The 25,758-nt window shown below is 44.0% G+C and overlaps 1 protein-coding gene across 2 annotated transcripts in view; it reads right to left on the reverse strand.

The window, feature by feature from the left end:
- The window catches only part of PGM1 (phosphoglucomutase 1), a 46,693-nt gene extending 21,709 nt beyond the window's left edge, over positions 1-24,984 (reverse strand). The window contains exons 1-4 of one of the 2 annotated variants that reach the window (XM_010949675.3): positions 24,511-24,984; positions 3,105-3,267; positions 2,614-2,760; positions 1,245-1,370 (exon numbers count right to left, since the gene is read on the reverse strand). In XM_010949675.3, the coding sequence (XP_010947977.1) occupies positions 1,245-1,370; positions 2,614-2,760; positions 3,105-3,267; positions 24,511-24,756 (682 nt within the window). In that variant the 5' untranslated portion in view covers positions 24,757-24,984. Of the gene's footprint in view, positions 1-1,244; positions 1,371-2,613; positions 2,761-3,104; positions 3,268-8,249; positions 8,735-24,510 lie in introns of those variants that run through there. The other variant, XM_010949666.2, reaches the window with a different exon arrangement.
- Between the last annotated feature and the right edge of the window lie 774 nt (positions 24,985-25,758).

The raw sequence follows: 25,758 nt of genomic DNA on the forward strand, positions 1-25,758 counted from the left end.
ATTCCCCTAATGGGACATCTATTTTTGAGCTTTCTTGCATTTTCTACAGCCATTGCCTCAGCTGGGAATGACCATCACTCGACTTTCCACCGCCCTAGATCTTTCTTCATAAAAGCTGAGTGGTTGCCACCTCCTCCAGGAAACCTCTCTTGATACATTTCGTCAAACGATGCCTTCCTCCACACCCCAAGGAGTATTCAAGGAGAAGACCTGAAATTCTATCTAACCCTGGTCTTGCTGGCCTGGCAGTGGTTGGTTTCCTACCCACCTCTTCTCCCCAAGCGTCGCAAGCTCTTTGAAGGAGGTCCCAACTGAGTCCCTGCCTCCCCGCCCCAAGCATACATGTAGCAGCTACTCAATACATGTCTGTGAAAAGCTTTGATAAGTCAGAATAGCATTTGTCTGAACAGAGCAGGAGACCTGTTCTGCGGGACTCCAGCGGCAAGTTAGGCCCCAAGGGGAGAAGTTCCAGAGATGGAAGATTTCGGCCCATCAGGAGAAGCTTCCTAACTCACTGTGCTTTTGCAGTGTAACAGGAGGCCCTGGACCGTATCATTGAAAGGGTCTTCCCCAACCAGGCAGGCAGATGGATTCCAACACCAGGGAAAATTCCTGCCACTCAAAGATTCTAAAATTCTAAATTATTACAAAACAGACAACCTAAGTGCTCAGGAATCCCCATATTCCTACATGGAAGAGAACTCAGGGTTCTGGTTCACAGTGATGGCTGCCGTCCCCACTGACCTGGCCACACAACCCACAGAGGAAGAAGAGGGAGAGACATACATCCTCTTGCTCCTGATTTAATCCTCAGCTTGCTCTGGTCATCTTCTAAGAAAAGGCACGTGTGGGGGGCAGGTGAGTGGGGGTGCACGGCTCAGGAGTGTGGTTATCACACAGAGCAAACAACGGGCCCCCTCGGAAATAGACGGGGGCATTTAGGAGGAATGTCAGGCATCTTCTGAGGGGGAGGGAGAGGCCACAAAAATAGCTGCATGTTACTCAAACCCTGAGGCTTAATGTGGAAACACTGACCTTCACACTACCTTACCGTGAGGAATTTCTGCTGCATGCAATTAGATTTTTATCTGCGTGAATATTACTCTGAGATGGTTGCAAAGTAACTGTTTAAAAACCGTCAGAGAGAGTCCTACGAAAAGGCTGGTTAAAGCATCAATGTACACAAAGTCGAGCGCTGCTTCATATCTTTGAGAGAAGGGAATGGAAGAGAAGCAGCCCCCTACCTCCATGCATGGCGTCTATTCGGATCTTTAGTCGGTTTGGACCAGAAAGTAGTTCTTTCAGTGCATTGAAATCAAAGATGTTTCTCAGCATCGTAGCATAAGCTTCCACCGAATCCACGATTTCCACTGTGAGAACAAGCAACATGAAAAGATGGAGGAACTAAACACATTTAGAAATATTACCCCTTGAAATGACTATATTGCTGTGAACATACAATGGCTATTTTTAAAGGACATTTATGGAGCAGCTCCCATCTGCCAGGGCTATTACATGACCTCTTATTCAATACTAACAAATTTCCTAAGAGGTAAATGTTATCCGTCCTGTTTTATAGACGAGCAAGTTCAAGTTCTGAAAGATAAAGTCACCTGCCTGCATAGCTGGGATGGGGCACAGGGGGGATTCTGACAGAGGTTTGCCTGCTGGTAAACGCTATGGTGCTGCCACATTGATTCCCTGTCTGTCTCCATGAGAAGTGCATACTGGTGTCAAAAATAACAGAAAATGTAACACATACTTTTCTTTTCTTTTTTCCAGGCCCACTGCCATCAAGACTTAACAGTAAAAAAGCAGAGAAAAATTTTTTAATGAATCACTTTCATATGCGCTGCTAAAGGAATAAAACAATATAAAAATTGTTCTTGTTGCATTTTCAGGGTTCTGAACATTTTCAAAACATGAAGAGTTTAAGAAATTCTCTCCTGGTGTTTTCTGAGCCCTAAGAATGTCTTCAAGATGTACCAAAGGACCCCTTTCTCTTTGCTGGGACGCAACTGTCTGCTCCTGGTGGGTAGGTTCAAACAAAAAATGCATCCCATAAACTTGCAGTCCAGAGGAAAGAATACATGTTAGAGCAGAGTCCAAAAGTGAGTCACATTGCTAACCAATTCATCCTTGTTTTATTAATATGAGTAATTTTATAAACATTTATTCTACCAATTATTGTCATACTTTGGCATTCAACAACAAAATGTTTATCACAGCCGCTACAGAGGGAGTTTCAGTTTAGCCCCCAAAATGGTCTAAATTGATTTTCCTGAAAACAATAGATAATAAAAGCTCCGTAAAAGACAGCTGTGAACATAATCTTATAGGTCTTCTCATCAAGGCCGTTCCTTTGGGAGGTACAGAAACTGAGACTAAGAGATTTGGAAATGACTTACCCAAGGTCACACAGCTGATCCCTGGCAGGGCCCCGACCACTCAGGTCTCTAGGCTCCCAGACCCAATTCCACACCTGCTAATTAATGCATGCAAAGCTTGGTGACCACAACCTTTCCAAAGATAAAGACCCACGTTATTAAAACCTTGAAAGGAAAACCCCTTAAGTCGGAATGAGGAGTAGGTAGAAGAGGGGAGTAAACGTGCCTGTGAAAGGTTTGAACTTGTTTTCCAGGTCAAACTGCTGCTTTCCCAGAACCCCTAGGTCTACTTTCAGCTCAGGGCAAATTGCATATTCTTCGATTGTCTTGCTGATTTGGAAAATCTTATCAGTTATTGCTTCTGGGGCAGGACCTGGAAATCAAACAGCAAACAGTGGGTCATGTCGCGTGGCTGACGTGGAAAGACAAAGAACAAAAAGCTCAACGATTTCTCTTCACTAGCACATCTTGCCGTGCCCTCACTTAGGCAACAAAGTTTCAGGAAAGTTTTATAAAAGAAAATATGCCAATGATCATTCACGCATGGTTTCTCAAATTCAGGATCAACAGAATGAGAAGCATCTCGTTTCACTGAAAGGAAACAAAGAGCTCCCTTGCTAAGGATCAGAGGGAGAACCCTCTCCTCCCAAGGCCTCAGTTACCGGTTTGTCCTACGGAACACAAAACTGGCTGTCCTCACAATGACAGCAAACTCACCGCCATTGGAAATATTGAATTTGATTCCAAAATCTCCATTGGGCCCTCCTGGGTTGTGGCTGGCTGTCAGAATGATCCCACCAATGGCTTTGATCTTTCTAATGATGCAGGACACAGCAGGGGTGGAGAGGATCCCATTCTGTCCAATAACCAAGCGACCAATCTAGGAGAAGAAACCCAGAACACACTTTAACATCAATAAATCCAGAGCTACCACACAGAAATGCCAGAACAGGCAGATGGACAAAGAAATGCTCTACTGGACCAGAAAAGATGTCCTTTAATGAACATCTGAAGCTTGTGTTGTTGTTGTTGTTATATTGAAGTAGAATGTTATTATTGTTGTTGAGTAATATTATTATTGACATAGAAACAGCATCACTGAACAAAGTCGTTCCTTTAAGTAGATTTTGGGGACTTTCAGTTTTAGAATAGTGTATGATCCGGGGGTGCTGTGAGGCTCTGGCAAGGAAGTACAGAGTATTCACAACAGAGCCTTTTCAGACCAAGTTCATAATTTGGACACATTAAAAAATTGTGAGACAACTGACATTTCTATCCAATTCAATCACACTTTCAATCCACACTGGGAGAGAGGATATAAGTTTAACTAAGGAGTTTTAACCCAAAGACAAGGCTTTTATAAACTAAAATATCTGAAAAAATTAAAAGGACAAACTTGATATGAAGAAGGTTACAAGGTGTATCTCATAAATTTGTTTCCAGCCAAGCCTGGATTGTGATATAGGGGGTTCCTCAAAGTAGGACATGCCTACACAGGCAAGGGCACCCCTGGGATACCTCCTGGGCCCAGGGCGGGGGACGCTGGGAGTGTCACTGGGTAAACCAGCCAGAACAACCTACACCAAAGAGCTACTGGCGGTACTTTTGTTGAGCGTTCTTAACTCACCTTCCTGTATCTCTCAGACGGTATCAGCACAGCACCTTTGCTAAAATGACAGTAATTTCAATCTGTTTCAACATGACCCAAGTTGGAAAAGAAGGAAGAAGTTCTGTCTGTTCCTCTGACTAGAGAAGACACGGCTGCTATGTGAAAAGATTTATAAAACGAGGAGTTTGTGCCCTTCCTCCATCCTCCCCCCGAGAGAAGGAAGAGACAGGAATGTTTTTAAGTTTTCCATTTGTTATTTCCTCTTGCCCAGCTCGACAAGGTGGAAGAAATGACTTGATGGTGGAAGATGTATTTCTAATGTCGAAAATGCCCATGAGATACCTGGATTCCCTGGGAAGCCTTCCTGGGTCTGTTAGCTTTGCACCTTCCCGTAGGTCACTGAAAGCTTGACTGCCTTATAACTGAGCCCCTCCACTACCAACCACCTCCCAGGAAGCAGCTGCTGGCTCTCATACGTCTCTCTCTCAACAATTTCAGTTATACTAATGCATTTCTTACATCCTGCCTCCCTTGGGAAGTGGTAGCTCCCTGCCTCAATACATTGGGTTGGTAATGTCTCACCCCTCCAGCAGTTTCCTGGTAAACTTCTAATGAAAATAAAAGCCTATGGTCGAGCAGCTCCATAATTTCGATCGGAGGAGCTTACAGATGGCAATTTAATCAGCTTAGTGGCTGGTGGAGTTAACTGAAAATTTTGTGCATCAAGCACACTGACTTTTACTTGGGACCCTGTGAATACTTACTGTGGAAGATGAAACTGATAAATGAATATTAAGCTATGCCATCCAAGTCACCCCCTAATTCTACCATTCCTTATGGTGAGATCTGCAGTCAGAAATGGTCCAAGACTGAGAAGATTATATGAGGAGGCAAGAGTAAGAAAGTCAAGAAAGGCAAAGGGAAATCCATGGCAGGTTCTTTCTCTTGAGCCCAAGAACAGGTACAGCTGGCCAAAATAGTCCCTTCCAGGGCAGACTCTTTCCTGTAAATTATCCTCAGGAATATTCATCTTCAGTCTGATATTGGGGAGACATGACTCTATTATCCTCCTTCCCTTAAGGATGTCTGGAGCATTGTAACTGCTCCTGTCTCAGTCTCCCCTGCCTCTCTCCCTCCAGTACCTCTCCTGCCCTCCCCTGCCCGAATCCACCAGACCTACTTAGGCCCACCTAGTTCATCTCTCTAAACTGTAGATCTGTGTCCCTCCTCTACTCAAAAACCTTCTCTGTACCATATAACCCAAAAATTCCACTTCTAGGTATAGACAAAAAGAAAGCAGGGGCTCAAACAGATATTTGCACACCCATGTTCATAACAGTGTTAAAACAATAGCCAAAGGTGGTAACAACCCAAATGTTCATCAAAAGATGAATGGATAAACAAAATGTGGTATATACATACAATGGGATAGCACTGTTTTAAAAAGAAAGGCAATTCCGATACAGGCTACAACATGGACGAACCTTGAAAACATTATACTAAGTAAAATAAGCCAGACACAAAAGGACAAGTATTGTATGGTCCCACCTGTATGAAGTACACAGAATAGGCAGACTCACAGACAAAACGTAGAACCAAAGATTCCAGAGGCTTGGGGGAGAGCGATGGGGAGTTACTGTTTAGTGGGTACAGAGTTGCAAATGAGAAGATGAAAAGGTTCTGGACACAGCTAGTGGTGATGGTAGAACACTGTGAATGTAATTAATACCACTCAATTGTACACTTAAAAATGGTTAAAATAGCAAATTTTATGTTATGTATACTTTACCATATTTTTTCTTTAAAACCCTTCCCTGGGCCCCAAGTGTCTACCAACTTAGAGATACACCCTTAGCCCTGCACTGAGAGTCCTTCACCAAACAGCCTTTCCTGCCTTCCCTCCTCGCCCACTACTCTCTTATGAATGAGTAACTCGCATCCTGCTACCAAGCTGGATACCTCACTCCCCACCCCCAGCATTTCATAGTCAACCATGATAGGAAGCAAACTTTAAAATATTCCTTTTACTTGACAATAGGGCCTAGTGGTTTCTCACATTTCACACACACAAAAAACAAGTTTCATTTTCTTTGCTCGGCTAGTCACACACACAGGTTCTACTCTCATTTCTAAAACATCTCTAGGTTTAAAGCTCTGGGGACTGAATTAGATATCAGTACCATAAAGGGAGCCCCACCAATGTCTTATTTTGTACATGAAAATTGCCTGTAAATGCAGACAGCTCTGTGCAAATAAAATCAGAGGCAGAGTATATTCTATTATCCATAAATGTACCAAAGAAAAGTGTACCAAAGAGCAGAAAAGAAATGATCTCCATTTGGCTCACTAGGCTGAAGTGCTCTCCTAGAATCAGCTCATGGGTGGAGGGGTGTTGACAAAGCTGAGGAAGGAACGCTGACTTCTACCAAAACCTGTGGCAATAAATCACTTCCCTTTAGATTGCCTCCCTAAGAGGATCTGCCCACAATCAAAGGGATGTTAAAATAGTGAGAATTTAGGATATGTTAGGAAAGGAAATCAAACTATCTAGGATTTGATAGGTTTTATCAGATTAAAGTGCTTTATCAGCCCACTAAACGTTTCACGTGATTCAGCTGGGGAGCATGACTGCTTTAACTGCAGCACTATTTTTAATAAGAAATGTCCTTGAAAAGACTTGAAAATATTGCTCGGGCTGCTTCAGCTCTAACAAATAGGCAGTTACCGTATTTAGTCAATTATTATCACTTAAATGTATTATTTAGCAAACCTTCAGATCATAAATCTGAGGAAGTCTATAGGGTCTGCCTGAATTACATATTCCTACCACCTCTTCCACATCCTTTAGCTTTGCACAAAAATGAAATGAAGCCAAATATATCACAGCAAAAGGGACAGTGTACCAGAGCCACTCAACAATCTAGATATATGCAGAGAAATAATGTTCCATTTGTTCTCTCCCAAAAGATTAAAAGCATCTTAATACCATTCCCTTTGCTGCTCTCCTCAAAGATGAAATTTACAGCATGTCACATTTTATCTTAAAAATATGTATGCTTCATAATAATTTCATGTTTGAGTGCTTCATCAGCAAATTTTACATGAGAGGCATTCAGATTCTGAAAATGGGTATAAAGGACACTTCACGTTATAAACAACAGGATCTATAAACACTTCTAAATATAATTTGATAATGCATGGTTTTTTAAATTTGGCCTTTGCAATCACACCTGCTTAGCATATTATTAAAATAGACTGAAAATGAATGCCCAACGTGTTTGGCTGCAATGCTAAATTTTATGTTCTTAGAATCAGAATCACTTCCAGAAGGGAATTACAACAGATTTTTAAAATTTATGAGTACTGAAGGACTGTGTGCTCCAAGTTATTGCTAAGTGCAATCTAAAACACTAAAAATGTATTTTTTGGTCCCGCAGAGGACTTTCCAGAGCAAAAACAGCAAAGTCCTGATGCCTGCCTTCCTGTAAATCAGTGGGACTGTGCAAACTGTTAGATTATCAAGATCAGTGCTTCCTGGTGCAAGATTCCTCCTGATTTGGTTAATTCAGCCAACACAATTTTTCACGAAGCAGTGCTTTAGCAGAGCCTCCTTATATTATAGTCTCACAGGAGTTATTATCTCTACCCTGCTGCACAAATTCACCACACACAGGGCTTCTTTGTGTTCAGCGTCATTATAAGCGGGTTCCCCCATAACAGGTCCTCTTGGAAGGCTCACACCTAACATTTTCCAATCCCCTCCTAGCATTTCTGCATGACTACCAGGATCCACAAATAACAGCATGCCCTGGCTTTTGTTTTCCTGTTTGACAAGTGACTGAACTTCAACAAAGGAGCCATTGAAAGAAAACAAAATCCTCCTCTCTTTGCTACTCATTAGAGCCTCATACACAGGAGAGTATGAGTGCCCCTCAAAACTAGTTAGACTGTAGATAAGACAGCTTAAGGCTGGGGTGCTTTAAATGCTTAAAGGCAACAGGTACTTTTTCAAGCAACAGGCACAGAACACAACATAAGAAACTGAACTTACATTTCCGTATCCCAATGGGACTGATGTAATTTCAGGGGTAATATCACAGTATACAATCTCTAAAGTCCCAAAGAAACCTGACTGGATGTTAGTAGCACTGAGGTGTATACCACACACAAATCTTTGTACTTGTGTGCATTTGTGCAAAATTAAGAGGTTATGTGGACAGCCAGAAGCACAGCAATACTTATTGTATACCAACCCCATTGGCGGCTGCCATCTGCACTATTGTTTCTATTGCCGATTTATTAAAGTACCGCCCATCTCCACCAACCACCAGTGAGGATCCCTGGCGATCTTTAAGGTCTATGGAAAAGAATATGCTCTGGATGAAATTCTCCAGGTAGCACGGCTTTTCCTCGAAACAATAGGTTTTCTTCCGTAATCCACTAGTTCCTGGCTTCTGGTCGTGGTAGGGAGCTGTCGCAAAAGTCAACAGAGGGAGAGGACCTTCTTCCATTTTTCTATGTTTCCCAGAAATCCATTCATCAAAATCACTCATCTTTCACTTCCACCACTTGGCTCAGCGATGGTGTCCAGAAAGCAGTCAAGGGTCCCCAAAATAGTCTGTCCCAGCTGAAGCTGCAACAGCGTCTCCTGAGTAACTAAACTACAGGTCTTGCCTGGATGATCCCTGTCAGTGAGGAAGCGGGGTTAATTCCTGCTGTCGTCGCCCCTTGTGAAAAAGTTAAGGGCCACCCACCCACCCACACCCACACACAAAGCAGATCTTCAGAGTTGTTTGGATGAGGACATTCTGCCCACATAACCAAGCCAAATACCCTTCAATTATTTTTGCCTCATTTCCCCGTTAGGGTGGAGACAGGTCCAGAGGGCGCTGCAGGCAGCAGACTTCAGTTACAAACACGAAACGGCTGCCAGACTCCACTCCCAGAGCCAGGCAAAGGCGGAGCCAGTTCGGTCCCAAGAAGCAGGTTCGTCAACAGGACACCCTGGTGTGGCGCCCACTGCTACTGACACCCCTTAAACCGGAGCCTCCCTGGGCAGTCATCACTGAGAAGGCCATCTGCAGCTAAAGTTGTTCCATGCCATCTCGCAAGTTAAAGGTCAATCTTAAAATGGAAGTGAGGGATCTCGGTTACCTCTGGTTTCCTTACATCACCGTCATTTTGATACCCAAGTGATTTTTTTACTTCCCACTTGCAATGCCAGTTAGAAGGGGGAAAAAATCACATAACAGAACAGATCTATTCACTGGTCTACTGGACACCGAAGATGTAACAAAATAGTATTCAGTTCTAGAAGAATAGAGACCTACAAATATGCCCTGAACGAACAACAGCTTGGCCGTTCCCTTGAGCTTATGGAAAAGTGGGGCTGAAGACGCACCAAATCCTTGAAAACATAAGCAGAATGGGGGGGAGGGGTGGGGAGTATGTTTTTCTGAGGGCATGAGGCTTCATTAAGTTATTTGGGAAAATAACATGAACATAAGGTTAAATTTTATGTTTTAATAGTCTCAGTTTTACAGTAGACTTGACTTTGAAGAAAACATTTTTTAGTGAAGTTTAAGTCCTTTGCATTTAAAGATCCTAAGACGTTGAAAAAATCCTACCTGAATACATTTAATATCTAATGCCATTTCATTGAGATTTTATTAATAACCTATTTCAATAAATACACTTGTGTTCTTTATCCGACTTGGCAGAAGTTGTCAATTATGAGGCTCCATTGTCAAGGTTTCAGTGAGCTTGTTAAGGATGCTTAAAAAGTAAGTCAGGACTAGTTACATCATGTGGCCGGGGAGTGTGACGTGCGCAGAGAAATAAAGTTTTCAAAGGGAAAGTCAGTAATCCCTTGAGAAACAAAATTTGAGTATTTTTTCTGCTAACTTGCCAAGCCAGGTCTAAAAGCAAACAGGCCCCTGGGAGCAGCAGGCTGCCCTCTTAGGGCTAGAATGTCTCTGTGTTTCAGGGTGGCTTACACAGGACTAGCAGAGCTAACAGGCCCATGAGCAGAAAGCAGGCTATTAGCAAGGGAACCTGGTCTTCAAGTGGCAAACGGGGCTGGCCCATACGCAGGGAAGACCCGAGACAAGCCACAGGACACATCTATTATGTTGAAAACCAGTCGGCCAAAAGACAATTGCTTCTTATAGCTTATTTTTGCCTCCTAGTTTTTAAGACTCAAATTCTTACGAAGTAAGCTTGCTTTATGAACAATTTACACACCTTATGTTTCAACTTACTACAAATGCATATTTTTAATTCATATTTTTTCAGTTTGTGACAAGTTTTCTCTGGTCCTAGATTGGCTTGCAAATTATGCCAACATTTGCATCTTGACATATTTAATAATAACAGATCCAGGTTTATGAAATACCAACCCAATAATATTTTCATTGGGAATAACAGAGCAACAAACCACGTAATTGGCAGTCTCCTTCACGAGATCTTGAAATCCCAGCGTAGACGCAGGGACACTTGGTTGCAAGGGTGCTCCAACAACCCCAACCAAAGCCTCTCTGCCCACACGTTCCAGCACGTTCTCCACTGGTGGTTGGCCACTGTCTCAAAGTTCTTTCTGAAGCCGGAACTGGGAGAGTAACGTTTTGTTGGAGGCTCTTCTCACACATTTATTTATTTTATTTACAGTTTGTGGTCAAGGCAAGTTAATTCCATAAAATGAGAAATGATGAAGAATCAAGGCATAATTATGAAAACTCAAACTAAGTGTTCAACACAAAAAACATAAGCATAAAAGTGGGTTTGTCAACATAAGATCTACTGGGTTTTATGTCAAAGGGTGGTGAATGCTTGCTTTTTTCCTCCAAGACAGTGGCCATATCAGATACTAGAACACCTCAGCTTATCAGTATGTGTTCATATGAACCAAAATTTGTCTTTTAAAAATATTTTTTCACACTGAAACTGTTGTAAAAGCTACCCTTCTCCAGAATTAAGCCTGACCTTAGGCCTAGTACCAGTTTCTAACCATCTAAAAATTCTCTGCTACAGAAAGTATTCCAAGTGTCGCTATTCTGATCCTTAGAGGTTAAAATATATATATTCTAAACTAGTTTAAAAGGATCATTGTGAACTTAATAATGGTGGTGCTCTTCCAGTCCTGACTTTCCAAAACCCTCAAGTGCCACTCTGGGGTTCACCATCGGTTTGCCCCTCAGTTTCAAGGTTTTTAAATATTTCTCCCCAGTAATGCATCTTCATAGTTTACAAAATATTTCACACAAATGGAAATAGATAGCAGTGTTTGAGCATCAAGAAGTCATACCTGTGAAACCTGTGGCATCAGGTCACCAGGTGAAACCCACCTTGGATGGCAATGTCTGTGTGGACACATACACTTTTTTACTTCATTGTATATGGGCCAGCTTTACAGCAAGGCATGGACCGGGAAGGACACCCATCTCTCATGGCTCTTGCACGTGCCAATGAATATCCAGCACTTTGAGCACAGATCAAATCTAAGGCTTCAAAGGAAAGTGTTCCACACCCAAAAACAAAGAGTATAGTTTTCACCAACTATGTATGTCGGCATGGTGTTTGTCCACATGCAAAACTAAACCAAAAAGATATAGTCCTTGCCCTAGAAAAGCTTCTATTCTAAAATGGGCCTGAGACATAATTTTATGGACACTGTAGAACTCAACCCTGTATAAAAATATTACCAGAAGCAGGAATGTTAGATGGACTGTGAAGTGTGGTAAAAAAAAGAAGCATTAAAAACATTAAGCTTCCTAAGACGCTCAGAATAAGTGGGGCAGCTATTAAGAAACTCATTTGTTTTAGCTCTCTAGCAAAGGTTGAACTTCATCTTCGGAAACGTTACTGTCGAGCATAGCGAACCCAATTTGGCCTAATGAATTCGCCTGCATTGCCAGTGCTCCTTCACAATGACACAAATTACACTTAAACCATATGGGGGATTTAAGGATTACTCCCCTCAGACAAGGAACTTTCATACTGGTCTTGGGTCCAATCAATTTTGAAGCGGCAGAGTTATGAACCCCTTTGCTCCCGGCCTCGCAGACACTCCAGCTCCCACTCTGAGTAGCAATGATGCTTTCCGAGTAGAACACAGCAGAGACAAGACTTGCCAATATTTTATCCATTATATCTTTTTTCTTTTTTTCCATCAACAAATACCCACTAGGTTGCTAAATGCTATGTCCCGGGCTCATGGGAGGGCTGGACCCACGGTCTGAAAAGATTTACCTCTACACACCAAGAATTAGTCTCTAGCAAATGCCACAGGTGTGGGTACAGGGTATAGAACCTGTCTCTCAGCGGAAGGAACAGAAAGGAAAGCTACTAACTGGGCTAAACGCAGGAGGGATCATTAGACCCCCACTTCCTCCACCCCCACACCCCCACCGAGCCCAAAGCCCTGCACTTGTGACAGCTGCAGGTGCCCGAGTGCTTGGGGTTTCTGACCCCGTGACGGGAAACACAAGCTGGGAAAGTCATTCATTTCTCCAGCCAACAGTAAGTAAGCATGTAGTGAATGCCAGCCCCAGGAGAGGCACTGCGGGATAATGCAAAGACCACAGGGCCGGGAGCCAGACACAACCAGGGCTCAAATCTTTGACTCTAAAATGTATGAGAGGTACAATCTTGAGCAAGTTACTTACTTCACAATATTGCAATATCAGACCACCTGAAGCTAATACAATGTTGTATGTCAATTTTACCTCAAGATTTAAAAAATGTATCCCTTAAAGAGAGTTTTAAAAAAAGAAAGAAAGAAAATAGTACCTACTGCACAAGTTAATGCATAAAGATACGATGAGTTAATAAATGTAAAGAGCTTAGCACTGGCTGGCTCCAGTGCCCTGTGAGCCCTACATAACGGTGACTGCCTTATGACTGCCCTGAACCAATCTGAAAATATGCAGCTGTGTTTAATACCTATCTATAGGTATTTGTGTTTCAATAGGCATTAGGAAGTATCCTTTGAAGAAAAGGAGAAACAACATTAAACTGTAAAGAAGGTACAAGGCCAGAAGAGTTGTAAGGACCTAAGGCTTGCTTAGAACCAAATAGAATCCCAGGTTCAAAAAAACCCAAAACAAACAAACAAAAGACTCCTGAAGCATATTTTGGAGTTAAAAACAAACAAAACAGCTGCCCGGGAGTGTGTATGTCCTTTAGCATTCGCCAGTCTGTCGTCTCTCTGCTTACCCACCCATGTGTCCAACAATTAGTATGTAACTGACTTTTTGCATTCATGTCACCAGGCACTGTGCACCACAGGAAGATGACAGACTCAAGTTGTCAAACTTCTGCTCGAAAAGAAGAGACAAACAAGTCGAGTCATTAAAAAATGGAGTAAAATCTGGGCGCTCACAAGGGAGCTCTGAACGCTCAGAAGAGAAACAAGTTTTGGAAGGCACTCCCCACTCCACAGATGCCATTCTTAATTTGTGTGGTTGAACCTAAAACCATCTGTCCAATGTAAAGATGCTCCGGGCTTAGGAATCACTTTCATACAAAAAGTACATATGAAGAAGACTCCTGTTTCATTAGACATTACCAATAGTCAAGCATTTCGACTTACAAAAACAGCAATGTTTATGGTTCATATAACACTTTTATATATGTATCTTTTATTTTATTTCCTTTTTGGAGGATCCTCAAATTTTTCTTTCATTTATATTCCTTAAGAATATTCATCTGGTGCTAATAGAGTATTTTCCCATATTCTGGCTATTACCAGGAACCTTGTATTAAAATCCCTTGGTAAAAGGAAGGCTATTCTTTTCTACTGCTTTATTTTCAAATCATTCATGGCTGTATGTTTCCCTCTTGTGGTAGAAAATGGAAACACAAGCGAGATTTCCCAACAGCCTCCCGAGAGGTGGGCTGACCCGCTGCAGTGGCATGACACAACTCCAAGGGGACCATTCACCTGGAATACAATAGGGATCATGCCCCTTGGGGTTTTATGGCAGAGAGTGGCTGGCCCTCTACCCAATAATTAAAATGTGGAGGATTTCTGGACTTTTAAGAAGAAGAGGAATGGTGAGTTTATTCTGTCTGTCTCATCACTAAGGATTTTCCAATTATGTGGCCTGGCCAAACTAGGATGTCCAGCTGTAAAGACATTGAATGAAGGTGGCCACAAGGAGGGGGGCGTCATTTTCTATGGCCTTTGTGAGCCTGAGTTTCTATGAAGTGGGGCTACTAAAACTTCCTTCAGAGGTTCCGATGTTAAAGGAGGAAAGGCACGTAAATAGATCCCAGGTGACTCTCCAAGGGGTTCTGTCCAAGTGCAAAGCATATGAGTCGTGGTGCCTGTGCAGCCCCCTGCCCTTGGTGGACCGGGCACAGGCGCTGTGTGTTGAACTGTACACCCCACAAACCAAAAACAGATGTTGAATTCTGAACCCCAGATACCTGAGAATGTGACCTTATTTGGAGAAAGGGTCTTTGCAGATGTGATCAAATTAAGATGAGGTCAAAATTTAATGACTGGTGTCTTTATAAGGAGAGGGAGATTCAGAGACAGACACTAGGGCCGAAAGCCAGCGAAGACAGAGGCAGAGACCAGAGATGTGTGCACCCGTGACTGCGGGCCAGCACCAGCAGCCGGGGAAAAGCAAGGGAGGATTCTCCCCTGGAGCCTTCGAGGGACGCGGCCCTGCCAACACCTTGATTTGGACCTGTCAGCCTCCAGAACGGTGAGGGAATGAGTTTCTGTTGTTTTTAAACCACACAGTTTGTGTTACAGCAGCTCTAGGAAACTAATACAATAAAAAGGAGCCCAGCTCCACGGACACTGATCCCTTGGAAGCTGGGTGGCTGGTGTGAGAGGCCCCCGGGGAGAGCCCTCCCCACGCCTCTCTTCTTTGCCCCAGAGTGTTGGGGCAGATCAGTAAATAACACGGTATGTGCCATGGCTTGGTTTATACACACAGGCCTCCCCCCGTGCTCAGTGGTGAGGCGCACAACAGCCCCTCCTTCATTCTGTAACCCTGGTACTTGGAATGAAGTATAGTGGAAGTTAATAAATGTTTGCATGGCTAAACTGTTGGAGTGAGAGCGTTAAATGACCTCTGTGACAAGGGTTTATGATGAACAGAGGTGAGTTTTTCCAGGCAGCAGTCAAGTAAGTTGTCCCCTCTCCTGAGACCAACCTCAACTATAAAATTACTCCCACCATCACCAATGACTCCCCAAAGCACAAGGCATCCCCAGCAGAGCACCCTCTGCCTGCAAACTGGCGTTTCAGGTAGTTTCTGTAGCACACAAGACTTGTGAAGTAACAATTAGGAACAGAACCAGAAATTGCAACAGCAAAGGAAGTGGAGCTGGGTTAGTCTCTGTGGTTGAGGCCAAAAGCTTGTGCTGCTTCCAAGAGGAGCAGTGGGTAACTGCAGACAGAGACGGGGAGGTCTTCACGGTGCTCATTCGAGTCGGGTAGGAAAGTGATGAGCGGAGAGATGGGGACTAAAGCTAATAAGAGCAAAAGGTCACGGCCGACACAGCGTCCTAGCCCCGTTACTAACGTCAAAGTCAGATCTATATAAAACAGTACAGCCACACTGTACCTCTCTCTCTCTCTTTCTTCTTCTTCCTTTTTTTTTTCAGTAAATTTTTATGTCTGTAAATGTGTGCTTTAATTTAGTAAACTGTGCATCATTCATTCTACAATATGGATTTAGATCAACCAACCCAAGTTAAAAGACTGGTCCTGATGAAAACATTAGGTTACATGTTATGTTATCTGCTGGTTAAAGACAGACAATCTCAGCAAACAGATAGTGTCTTCATACGTTACAGGGCAAATACTGTGACCCCGGCCTCCTTATAAATAGCTTTTTATGCTTGTTAACCTAAGTCACCAAGATTCTCCTTTCCCATCAGGGTCATAAGATCATTCTCAGACTGGGGCTTAGGTTGGGTTGTGCATAACCGAAAGCCTTGAGGTTAAGTTCCTGCGAGAGGATAACTCATCGCTGGCTGCCCTGCTGCCCTCCTCCCTCCCTGCATTTCAGGAGTTAAGATGAGCTCTCTTTTAAAGTCAAGGCCTGGCGGATTACCTCCCACAATGGCCTCCTTGTTTTGTCCCTGCGGCTGCCTCTCCGGAGAATGTCTCCACTTTTTCCTGGCTTGCTTTCCGTGATCCTCAGGACCCGGCATGAATACATCTCCCCTGGAGGCTTCCTCTGACCACCTCTCCACGATCTCCTCCCTAGGCTCCCAACGACCCCCTAAGGACACCGTGTCGCACTCTATGCAGCGTCCATTGAACAGCGAGGATCTGAAACAGCCTGTGCCCCAAATGCACAGCCCAATACTGAGCCATGAGAGAACACCCAGCATGCATTTGTAGGGTGAAGGGATCCCCTCAAATGGTGTTTAGGAGAAGCTGCCCAAGCAAGCAGATCCAACTTTCACTAGAGGCACCACACTAAAGCCCTAACGAGTAGAACTGATGGGCAAATACCAAACACTGTGACAAGTACTGAGCTACTCAGGGACAGTTTTGCTTAGCTGGGGGCTGGCATTGTGTGCTTTTGAGATAACTGAGTATCAAGCTGATAACAAATTTCAGAAACCTAAAAATTCTGTAGAACAGGTCCCTGACCTGACCCCAGGCCCTGTGCATGAAATGCTTACTCTCCGTAAGAAAGACATTTCTGTTCTGAAATTTATAGGCTTACAGGTGTGGAGTATCTTGATAGGTTACTGGCAAACTGGAAGAAGAGAAGTGAAACTGAGAAGCTGGGAGCTGCCTAAGGGACTATTAGCAAAGAGAAGGTTAAAGCATCTGTATTTCCCATCAAAATTCCCACTGTCCAGTGTAGCAACCTGCTTATTATGACTGTGTGTGAGGAACTGTGCTGGGTGACTTCCCTCACATTACCTTATTATTTCTTAAAGACACCTCTATGATATATTGTTTTAATTTTACAAATAAATAAAGAAAAAAAAACAGAGTTAAAGCAGTATGCTCAAGGTAAACAGCTAATAAAAAGCATATTTGAGCATCAAACTCAAGTCTGTCTGATATCAAAAGTTACACTGCAATAAAATTCTCATGTAAAAGAGGTAATTTTCATGTCCCACTAGCACTCTCAAAATGGCATAGTATCTTTACTTTTTGGTTATTCTTTAGCACATCTGAGTTTTGGACTTTGAGAGGTGCTAGATAAAATTGCATGTAGAGATTTGTTTTGGCAGGAGGCCTAAATCAGTCCAGTGGGGTGATTGTCCTAAAGCAGCAGTGGAATTTCAAAACAACCATAATAACTCACATTTGAGTTGTACCTTAGAGTTCCCAAAAGCTTTGCATGACCATGATTTAACTTAACTATCACAGAACTCTCCAATAGGGCAGATATTGGAATTAATCCCATTTCACAAGTGAGAAAACTGAGCTTTAGATCAGTTAAGCAGAATACATGGCACAGTAAATTGCACAACTGAGATTTGAACCAAAATCTTCAATTTCAATCCATCACTATGAACTAAAGTCATTTGGTAGGACCCAGGGAGACACAAAGTGGCCTGTCTTCCACTTGACATTATCTAGGAGTCTAAGAAGCACTGTGCATTATGGAGCTCTGGAATCCTGTCAGTGATTACCATTAGTGTACTTCTAAACAGGACCACAACGGTATTAGCTATATGCATTAGACCAGTGACTGTGCCCTGCCTCCACCCTCACTTCAATCTCAGCTAAGGTCTCCCTGATTCCTCTTTACTATATGCACTTGCCTCAAAAATCACCTTGTCGGGGAAGAGAAGACATCTTCGTTCCTCCCTTCCCCCTCAAGGTGGGGCTGGGTGGCTCTGTGCTCCTGTGACTCCCTGTACTTCTCCCCCTGGAGACTTGAAGGGGAGTAAAGCCCTGCCAACACCCTGACTTTAGACTTCTGGTCTCCAGAATGGTGAGAAAATAAATTTCCATCGTTTTAAGCCACCCAGTTTGGAGTCATTTGTCATGGCAGCAACAGGAAACTAATACATTAGTATTCACACCATATTTTTGTAACTAGCTAGGGACTCTCCTCTACTAGCATGAATCCTGAGGACGGAGACTTTGTCATCGGTCATCACCTTTGTGCCGGCAACCATCTCACACCGTGCCTGGTGCACAGAGCACTCAGCAATACTGGATGAATAAGAACACTCACGCAGACCAGGATGTTCACAGAAATGCCAGCACACATTTCTCACATCTTCCCATCTGCAGCATGACATCGGCCTGGGCCAGGTAACCACTCCACAGAGCCATCCTAAAATACCCATCCTCAGCCAGCCACTGCTAGCGCTGACTCTAGTCAGGGGAAGGCCTCAAATCAATGGGCCGGTGACTGACACTTGCAGCAACTGTGAACCTCCGCCTCACAGATCAAATTCAACAGCTAATGTACGGACAGAAACAGAATGAGACAAGCAGGTGGAGGTGATGGCAGACACAGAAGACCCTCCACTGGCTTCAGAGTTTGGGATAATCATAATAATCATTAAAAGCATCAAAATCTTCTGTTTACTAAATACAATGTAAGGCACTATGATAAGTGCTTCACAAATTCTACTTCATCCCCACATGAATCTTTAAGGCAGATGTTATTTATTCTTTTACACCAAATCTATTTACAGGGTAGCTGGCTCCAGTGAATTTTATGGTAAGAGTGTTTCTTGTGGATCTGGCCTCAGAGGACTTGGTACCCACTAGGTGGCCCAGCCTAGAGAGGCATTTAGCTTTCGTGACAGGAGCCAACCTTACTCCCAGTTCCATCTGCGTTTCCTACACTTATTTCCCTCTTGCTTCATTTTTAAATGGATTTCATTTTGCTCCACAGAATGCATTTTTCGAAGTCCTCATGGGGGCAGCATAACACAATAGCTTTGTTACTAAAGCAAAGGTCTTTCCCCATCCGCACCTACTTGTGCCATCCCAGCTCCATTTTCTGGCCTCCTTGCCATCATGCGACGATCTCTCAGGATCGAGGCAGGCACGGGCTTAACATCTGAGGTGTCTGGGCTTTGTGGCTTCGAGCTGACAGGACTCCAGTCCAGGGGCAGGGCCACTTTGTCTAGCTGCACTTTCACAAACCTGCCTATTGTGTACAATTTCCAAATGCACCCAAGCATGTTGAGACGTTTACCAGGAGGGAAGAAAACTAGGTCCCCAGGCCACTGAAATGAACTGCAGAAGGAAAGGAGAAGGCCAGTCTCCCTCAGCACGGACTGTCTTCTAAGACCCCTCTCCACACGGCAGTGTGCTTGAACAGTATAAAAGGCAACACATTTTGAACTGTTATACCAGAGTATTTTCATCTAAATTAATATTATCTCCTTCAAAACCACCACCATGGGAAGCAACATATGTATTCAAACAAGCTGACATTTCTAGAACTCTTTTTCAGGCAACTGTCTTTACAATCTGCGGCACTTTCTTTGAAAGTCTTCAGTCATAACAAATTTCATCCTTTGAGAATAGATCTGAACTTTGGAAAGAGACAAAAATTGGCTGGAGCCATGTCTAATGAATAAAGTGGGTGATCAAATCTTGTTACATCGTTTTAGGTGAAAAATGAGGCATGACTATAAAATAATGTGACTGGTTTCCCTAGGTGACCCATAAACCGACTGGCTGAAAAATAATTTCCATAGAGGAGTTTCAAAATGCTTTGCGCGCTAGACGCATCACTGGAGTAAGTGTACGGTTCCCAGAGTGGTGATTCGGCAGAGTACAATACTAATTTGGATATATAAGTTCAAATATGTTTGTAAAAAAAAGAAATCTGATTGCTTACACTCATGAAAATGAAGAAGCTATTCTCCTGGACAGATTTCTCCTCCTTTTTTTGACAGCCTGGTTGGCTTTGGACAAGGAGTCTACTGAGAAGGTAGACTCATCTCCTTCAGAAAGACTTCGCTGGACACACAACCCCTCCCACACACCCCCACCCCAAGCTGGGGCAGGTGTCCCTGCCCTGAGCACCTGTCCATAGCCATCTCTTTTTCCTTAGGTATTAGTGGTTATGAAACTTAGGGGTGATTGTCTGTTTTTATTTTCCTTCTTCAACTGGGGGCTCCTTGAGAACGAGAACATTATCTTCGACTCTGTATCTCTGGTGTTCAGACAGTGCACACAGAAGCACAGGACACTAACTCCTGCCCTTGACATGAACCCTTTGCGTTTGCTTCTCATGCACGCAGGCCTTCACTTGCCAAATAAAATTTCCTCTTCTTGGCAACCAAAATTGAAAATCCAGTCCATGTAAAATCCACCCATATAAATGTACGGAGACCTAAGGTACAGTAGTGGTTGCTTAGGAATGAAGGTGTAGGGGAGCAAGAAGGAGTGACTGCTAATGCATGGGGCTTCTTTCAGGGTCATGGAAATGTTCTAAAATTAGATTGTGGTGATGGTTGCATAACTGTAAATATACTAAAAAATACGGAGTTGTACACTTCAGATCGGCGAAATGTGTGGTTTGTGAATTACATCTCAATAAAGTAGTTTTATTTAAAAAGTTCTCCACAATGGGAATGACTGTGCCTTGGCTCCTTTTGAAAGCAGTAATTGAAATAAATCATACTCAAAGTCTCTTCAAAAAAATCCATGGAGGTGGGTGGGAAGGGACAGACTGGGATTTCAAAATGTAGAATAGATAAACAAGATTATACTGTATAGCACAGGGAAATATATACAAGATCTTATGGTAGCTCACAGAGAAAAAATGTGACAATGAATATACATATGTTCATGTATAACTGAAAAATTGTGCTCTACACGGGAAATTGACACAACATTGTAAACCGACCATAACTCAATAAAAAATATTTTTAAAAAAATCCAGGGAGAGGCCATAGCTCAGTGGTAGAGTGCTTGCCTAGCATGCACAAGGTCCTTGGTTCAATACCCACTATCTCCATTAAAATAAATAAATAAGCCTAACCCCCCCCCAATCTAGTTACCACACTAGAAACACACCTCACATTTTATATTTTACAAGTTACTTCTGCATGTACTGCTTCATTTCCTCACTAGAACAAACATTTCATGTGTCTCTGGCCCACAGTCACAGAGTCAGGAAAAGAGACTAGGAACTGTCCCCTCTGTTCCTAGAATTCATAAGATGTTACTGTAGAAAACACAGACACCCCAGGGCTGTGTTCTGAATACCAGATTCCCACTGGGGGTGGCTAAGTACACTGTCAGTCTGGGTAAAATTTTAAGCAGTAAATGAGCATTTGGAAGACACCTCAAATTCTCTTCACTGGGGCTAATCTGAGTTGTGTTTGTCACTTACACCCAGTTGGGTCTGACTAACATGGCGTCCCTCTACATTGGTTGGGGCCATTGAGGGTCAGAGGAAGGTAGGAGGCAAAGCTGATACCTCTGGGGGAAGAGGTGGGGAGGGATGTGTTAATACCTGCATCAGGTTGGGTGTGATTAACTTAGTGTCCCCATATTAGCCAAACGCTGGTAACATAAAGTTCTCCCCCCAAGGCCATACTGAGGTTTCCCCACAAGTGTCATTCAAAGAGTTTCCAGGTGAGAAGGGGCTGCCAGTTACTTTAAAATATGTTATTTCATGCAATACTCACAAGAGCTTCTCTGGGTTATGTATTATCATTTCTAATCTTTACAGACAAGGGAGGAAAAAGGATCAGAAATTGAATAACTTGCCCAAGAGAACCCTCCCCAAGTCCTGTGATTTTTATTCTTTGTGCCTAGAATTCTTCCCCCAACAAATTGACCTTAGAAACTCCAACTCACCCTTTAAACCTCAATTCCGCTACCATCCATCAGTGAAGACCTTCTTCGGTCATCTTCCCCGCCGCAGGTAGAGTGCTCCATGCTCTTGCCCCTTTAGTACTTGGCACATACCTCCCTCACAACACCTAACATCCTGTGCTGTCTGCTTAGTCTTGTCTACCTCTCCCTCTAGACTATGTATTTCCTGAGGGCTGGAATATATTGTATCCCAAGTACTCAGCACAATGTCTGATAAGACTCAAGTACATAATACATGTTTAATGAAAAATTTATTGGTCATAAACTATATGCTAGCTTTAAGTGCTGGAACACATTTCAAGTGTATTCCACACACTTCACAATTCATAATTCAGGGCGATTGACTGAACAAGGATTCATTGAATGCTACGTTGTCTTAGGTACTGCAGAGAGGAAGTGTAACATGTACACTGATAATTTCACTGGGATTGGATTCATCTATTCTAGAGATATCTATGGGGAAAGATTAGGGGGGAGAGTGGCAGAGAGGGGATGTTGGGGAAAGCTTTCTGAAGATGCTATCTGAATTGCACCAGAAAAGGAGAAGCATACTTAAATCCCTGGTGAGGAGAGAAAGAGAATAAAATCAGAGAGCAGTAAGCTAAGGACAGAAACCAAGGGAACAGCTAGGGTGTGGGTAGGGCAAGCAGTCTACATAGGAACTTTCAAAAAGACGAGTACAATCAGGAGAGAGTGATCATGGCAAGGGAATGAGAACTTTAAGAGTCCAAAGTCAGCAGTGCCAAATGCAACAGGAAGGTCAAATAAAGCAAGGCCTAAACAGTGTTCAATGGATTTAGCCACCAGAAAGTCCTTGGCAAGAGAAATGTCAGTGGAGTGGTGGACGAAGCAGAAGCCAGATTGCAGTGAGGGGGTGAGTGAACGAGAGGTGAGAAATTGGTGACAGTGAACACAGGCAACTTTTACAAAGATTGGCTAAAAGGGAGGGAAAGCAATACAGCAGTAGCTAAAGGGTGATGAGGTTTTAAGAACATATATTTTCAGTCTTAACCAACTCTTTCCTTCCCACCCCACATGCACATCCCTAATATTCTCACTATGCTGTAAGTTCCTTAAAGACAAGTCTTGCTGCTGAATCATCTTTTTATTCCACATATCACTCTGTACATAGTAGCTCAGTATTTGTTGAAGGAATGAATGAAAAGCAAGTTCAACACAGGTGCTAACAGAGAAATGAAGGGATCTACTGGGATACAGCTTCTGTTCTTCTTTCAAGGGAATTTGGGGTTTTCTGAAAAGCCAGGAGCATAAAGAAAACAAATCCAGACAATCTTCACTCACTGATGCTAATAAACGTTTGAACCAGGAAGGCAGATGTAGACTGGGCCCAGTTTAGATTTGAGATGCTACTGGAAAATAGATTTTTAGATTTAAGGGTCCTTTCATTCCCATTCTCAGAAGCTGTTCAAGTTCTTGGAATTGGCTGGCCTGTCTGTACTAGGTTCTCAGTGCTGCCACTACAGTTCCTATTTAACCTGTCTCAGCTTCAGCTTTCTCACTGAGGCAACTTTCTCAGCTGAGGCAACTTTCTCACTGGCAACTTGAAGGTGCCCATAATAGCTTCTACCTCATCAGGCTGCAGGAGGATAAATGAGATATTGCCAAGTGAAGTGCTTTTCACAGGGCTTGGCAAAATGGCACTCTATATGTTAATAAAAGAAAAGAAATAAATTATTGCTAAAATACATAAAAATATTACTAAAGGGAATGAGTTCCAGAAGAGGTGGGTACAAGTCAAATCTACATTAAATATAGAAAGAAAACTTAAAAAAAAAAAAAACTCAGAAAACTTTTTTTTATGAGTTAGTGAAAACCAGTCCTGATTTACCTATTTTATAAATCCACATTTCTAAGTATGTACCAGGTTTACTGAAAAACCTACTTCAAAGCTTCATCTGAATGGACCTGCCTAATTAAGTCAGTTAACGTTCCTTGGGGGTGCAGAACTAAGGTGTTGCGTTAATTTCCTGGTCTGCCAAGGCTGCTTGCAAAAGAGCGCCCATGGGTGTGTTTTAATGAAAATTCAGCTGCAGTCCCCTCAGTGGAACAGATCCAGAAACAACACCAGGCAAAGAGTAGCCTTTTCAAAAGCCTGCGCCCCAGCAACCAGGCCGCCCGAGGGCAGAAGCTCCATCCCAGCAAACTAAGGGGTGGGGAGGGACCCTTTGTAACCGCCTCCTTAGATCTGCGCGCTTGACCACTGTGGGGGCGGCTGCACGGAGCCTCGGGTTCACAGTCAGCGGGAAACGCCAGCCCCAGACGAGAATAGCAGGCAACTCGGCAGGATGCGAGAGGGTTCTGAGCAAGGAGGCGGCCTCTAACCTTTTCCGGGTTAGGGCGATTGCACTCTGTTCAGTAACTGTATCTTCACCGGCAGGAAAGGCTAATATAAATGTCAGAGGCCTGGACGGCGGCAAGGGGTTGGGGAGAAGAGAGAAGGGAGGGGCAGGCGGAGGAGGGATGGGCCTCCCAAGGTCAAGCCCGGCTCCCCCGCTCACGCCTCCCCGGGGCCCGGGTAGGGGGGTAGTGGGAGGAGGGGTCGGAAGGGCAGTTCTACGGGGCTGGGTGGCCACTCTCCGGCCACACCGAGGCCCCAGGCCGGGAAGGGCGAGCGCAGAGGAGCGTGGGGGTGGAGACTGCGGCGGCAGCGCGCGGAAGTGGCCCTGCGGGAGCAAGGCGGGAGTCGGCGCGTCTCTTACCCCGTTGGCGGCGGCGATGCGGACGATGAGCTGGATGGCCTCCTTCATGTAGAACCTGCCGTCGCCGCCCACCACCAGGGTGGCCTCCGGCCGGTGCGCCGGCTCTACGGTGGAGATGATACTCTGGATGAAATTCTCGGCATAGTTGGCGCTGCTCTGAAACACCTTCACTCGCTTCCGCAGCCCGCTGGTGCCCGGCTTCTGGTCTTGGTACGCCTTGGTCTTAACGGTCACGATCTTCACCATGGTGGCGACTTGCTTCCTGGGGCCCGAGCGGACTCTGCCAACCGAGGGGCGGCCGGAGCTGTGGCTGCAGCTGCTTTGGGATGAGGGCGCGGAGGAGGTCGGGGTAACGCCGGCTCTCTCGGCCGTGCTCGTCCCTCCTCCTTAAAGAGACAGTGGACAGGGCCCTCCCTCTGCGGCCAGCCCACCTCCTTGCAGGTCCCGGAGGGTGGGGAATGGGCAGCGCTCACCCCCAGGCCTCCTGTGAGATGGGTGGAGCCTCTCTGATTTACCCTCCCCTCCTAAGCCAATCCACTGTAAAATGAAATCGGCAACTCCACCCCTAAGTGGAAGAGCAGAGCCTAGGTTGAGGACTGGGTCACAGGGCAAGGGTTGGAGGCAGAGTGGGAAAAATAAAGTAGGCACAGCCGGACTTAGGAGACTTAGGAAGGTTGCGCTTACATTTTTCCACTTCATGATGGTGTGAAAGTAATAAGCATTCGGTAGAAACCATACTTCTAATTTTGATTTTTGATCTTTTCCTGGACTAGCAATGTGCAGTACATACGCTCTCCAACCTCTGGTGATGTTGAGATGTGTGTGACGGGCAGGACGCAGCTCCCCGTCAGCCACCTGATCAGGAAGGGAAACAACCCAACCCGTACACTTAGAACCATTCTGTCCCCACACAACCATTGTTTCTCATTTTCAGCATTCAGTAAATTACACGAGAAAGTCGACACTTTAGTATAAAATAGGCTTTGTGTTAGATGAACTTGCCCAATTGCAGGCTAAAGTAATTATTCTGAGCACATTTAAGGTAGGCTAGGCTAAACTATGATGTTTGGTAGGTGTATTAAATGCATTTTCCCCCTTCTGATAATTTTAACTTATAATGGGTTTCTCAGGAGGTAACCCCATCTAAGGGGAGAAAGATCTGTACACTGACTTCCTGTGGTTTGGCTAGAGTTTCATATGTAAATAACTTTCTGGAAACACATTCTGAGGAATAGGAGGAGTGCCAGC

The sequence above is a fragment of the Camelus bactrianus genome, chromosome 13 (genome assembly GCF_048773025.1).
Source record: "Camelus bactrianus isolate YW-2024 breed Bactrian camel chromosome 13, ASM4877302v1, whole genome shotgun sequence".
NCBI classification, from domain to species: Eukaryota; Metazoa; Chordata; class Mammalia; order Artiodactyla; family Camelidae; genus Camelus; species Camelus bactrianus.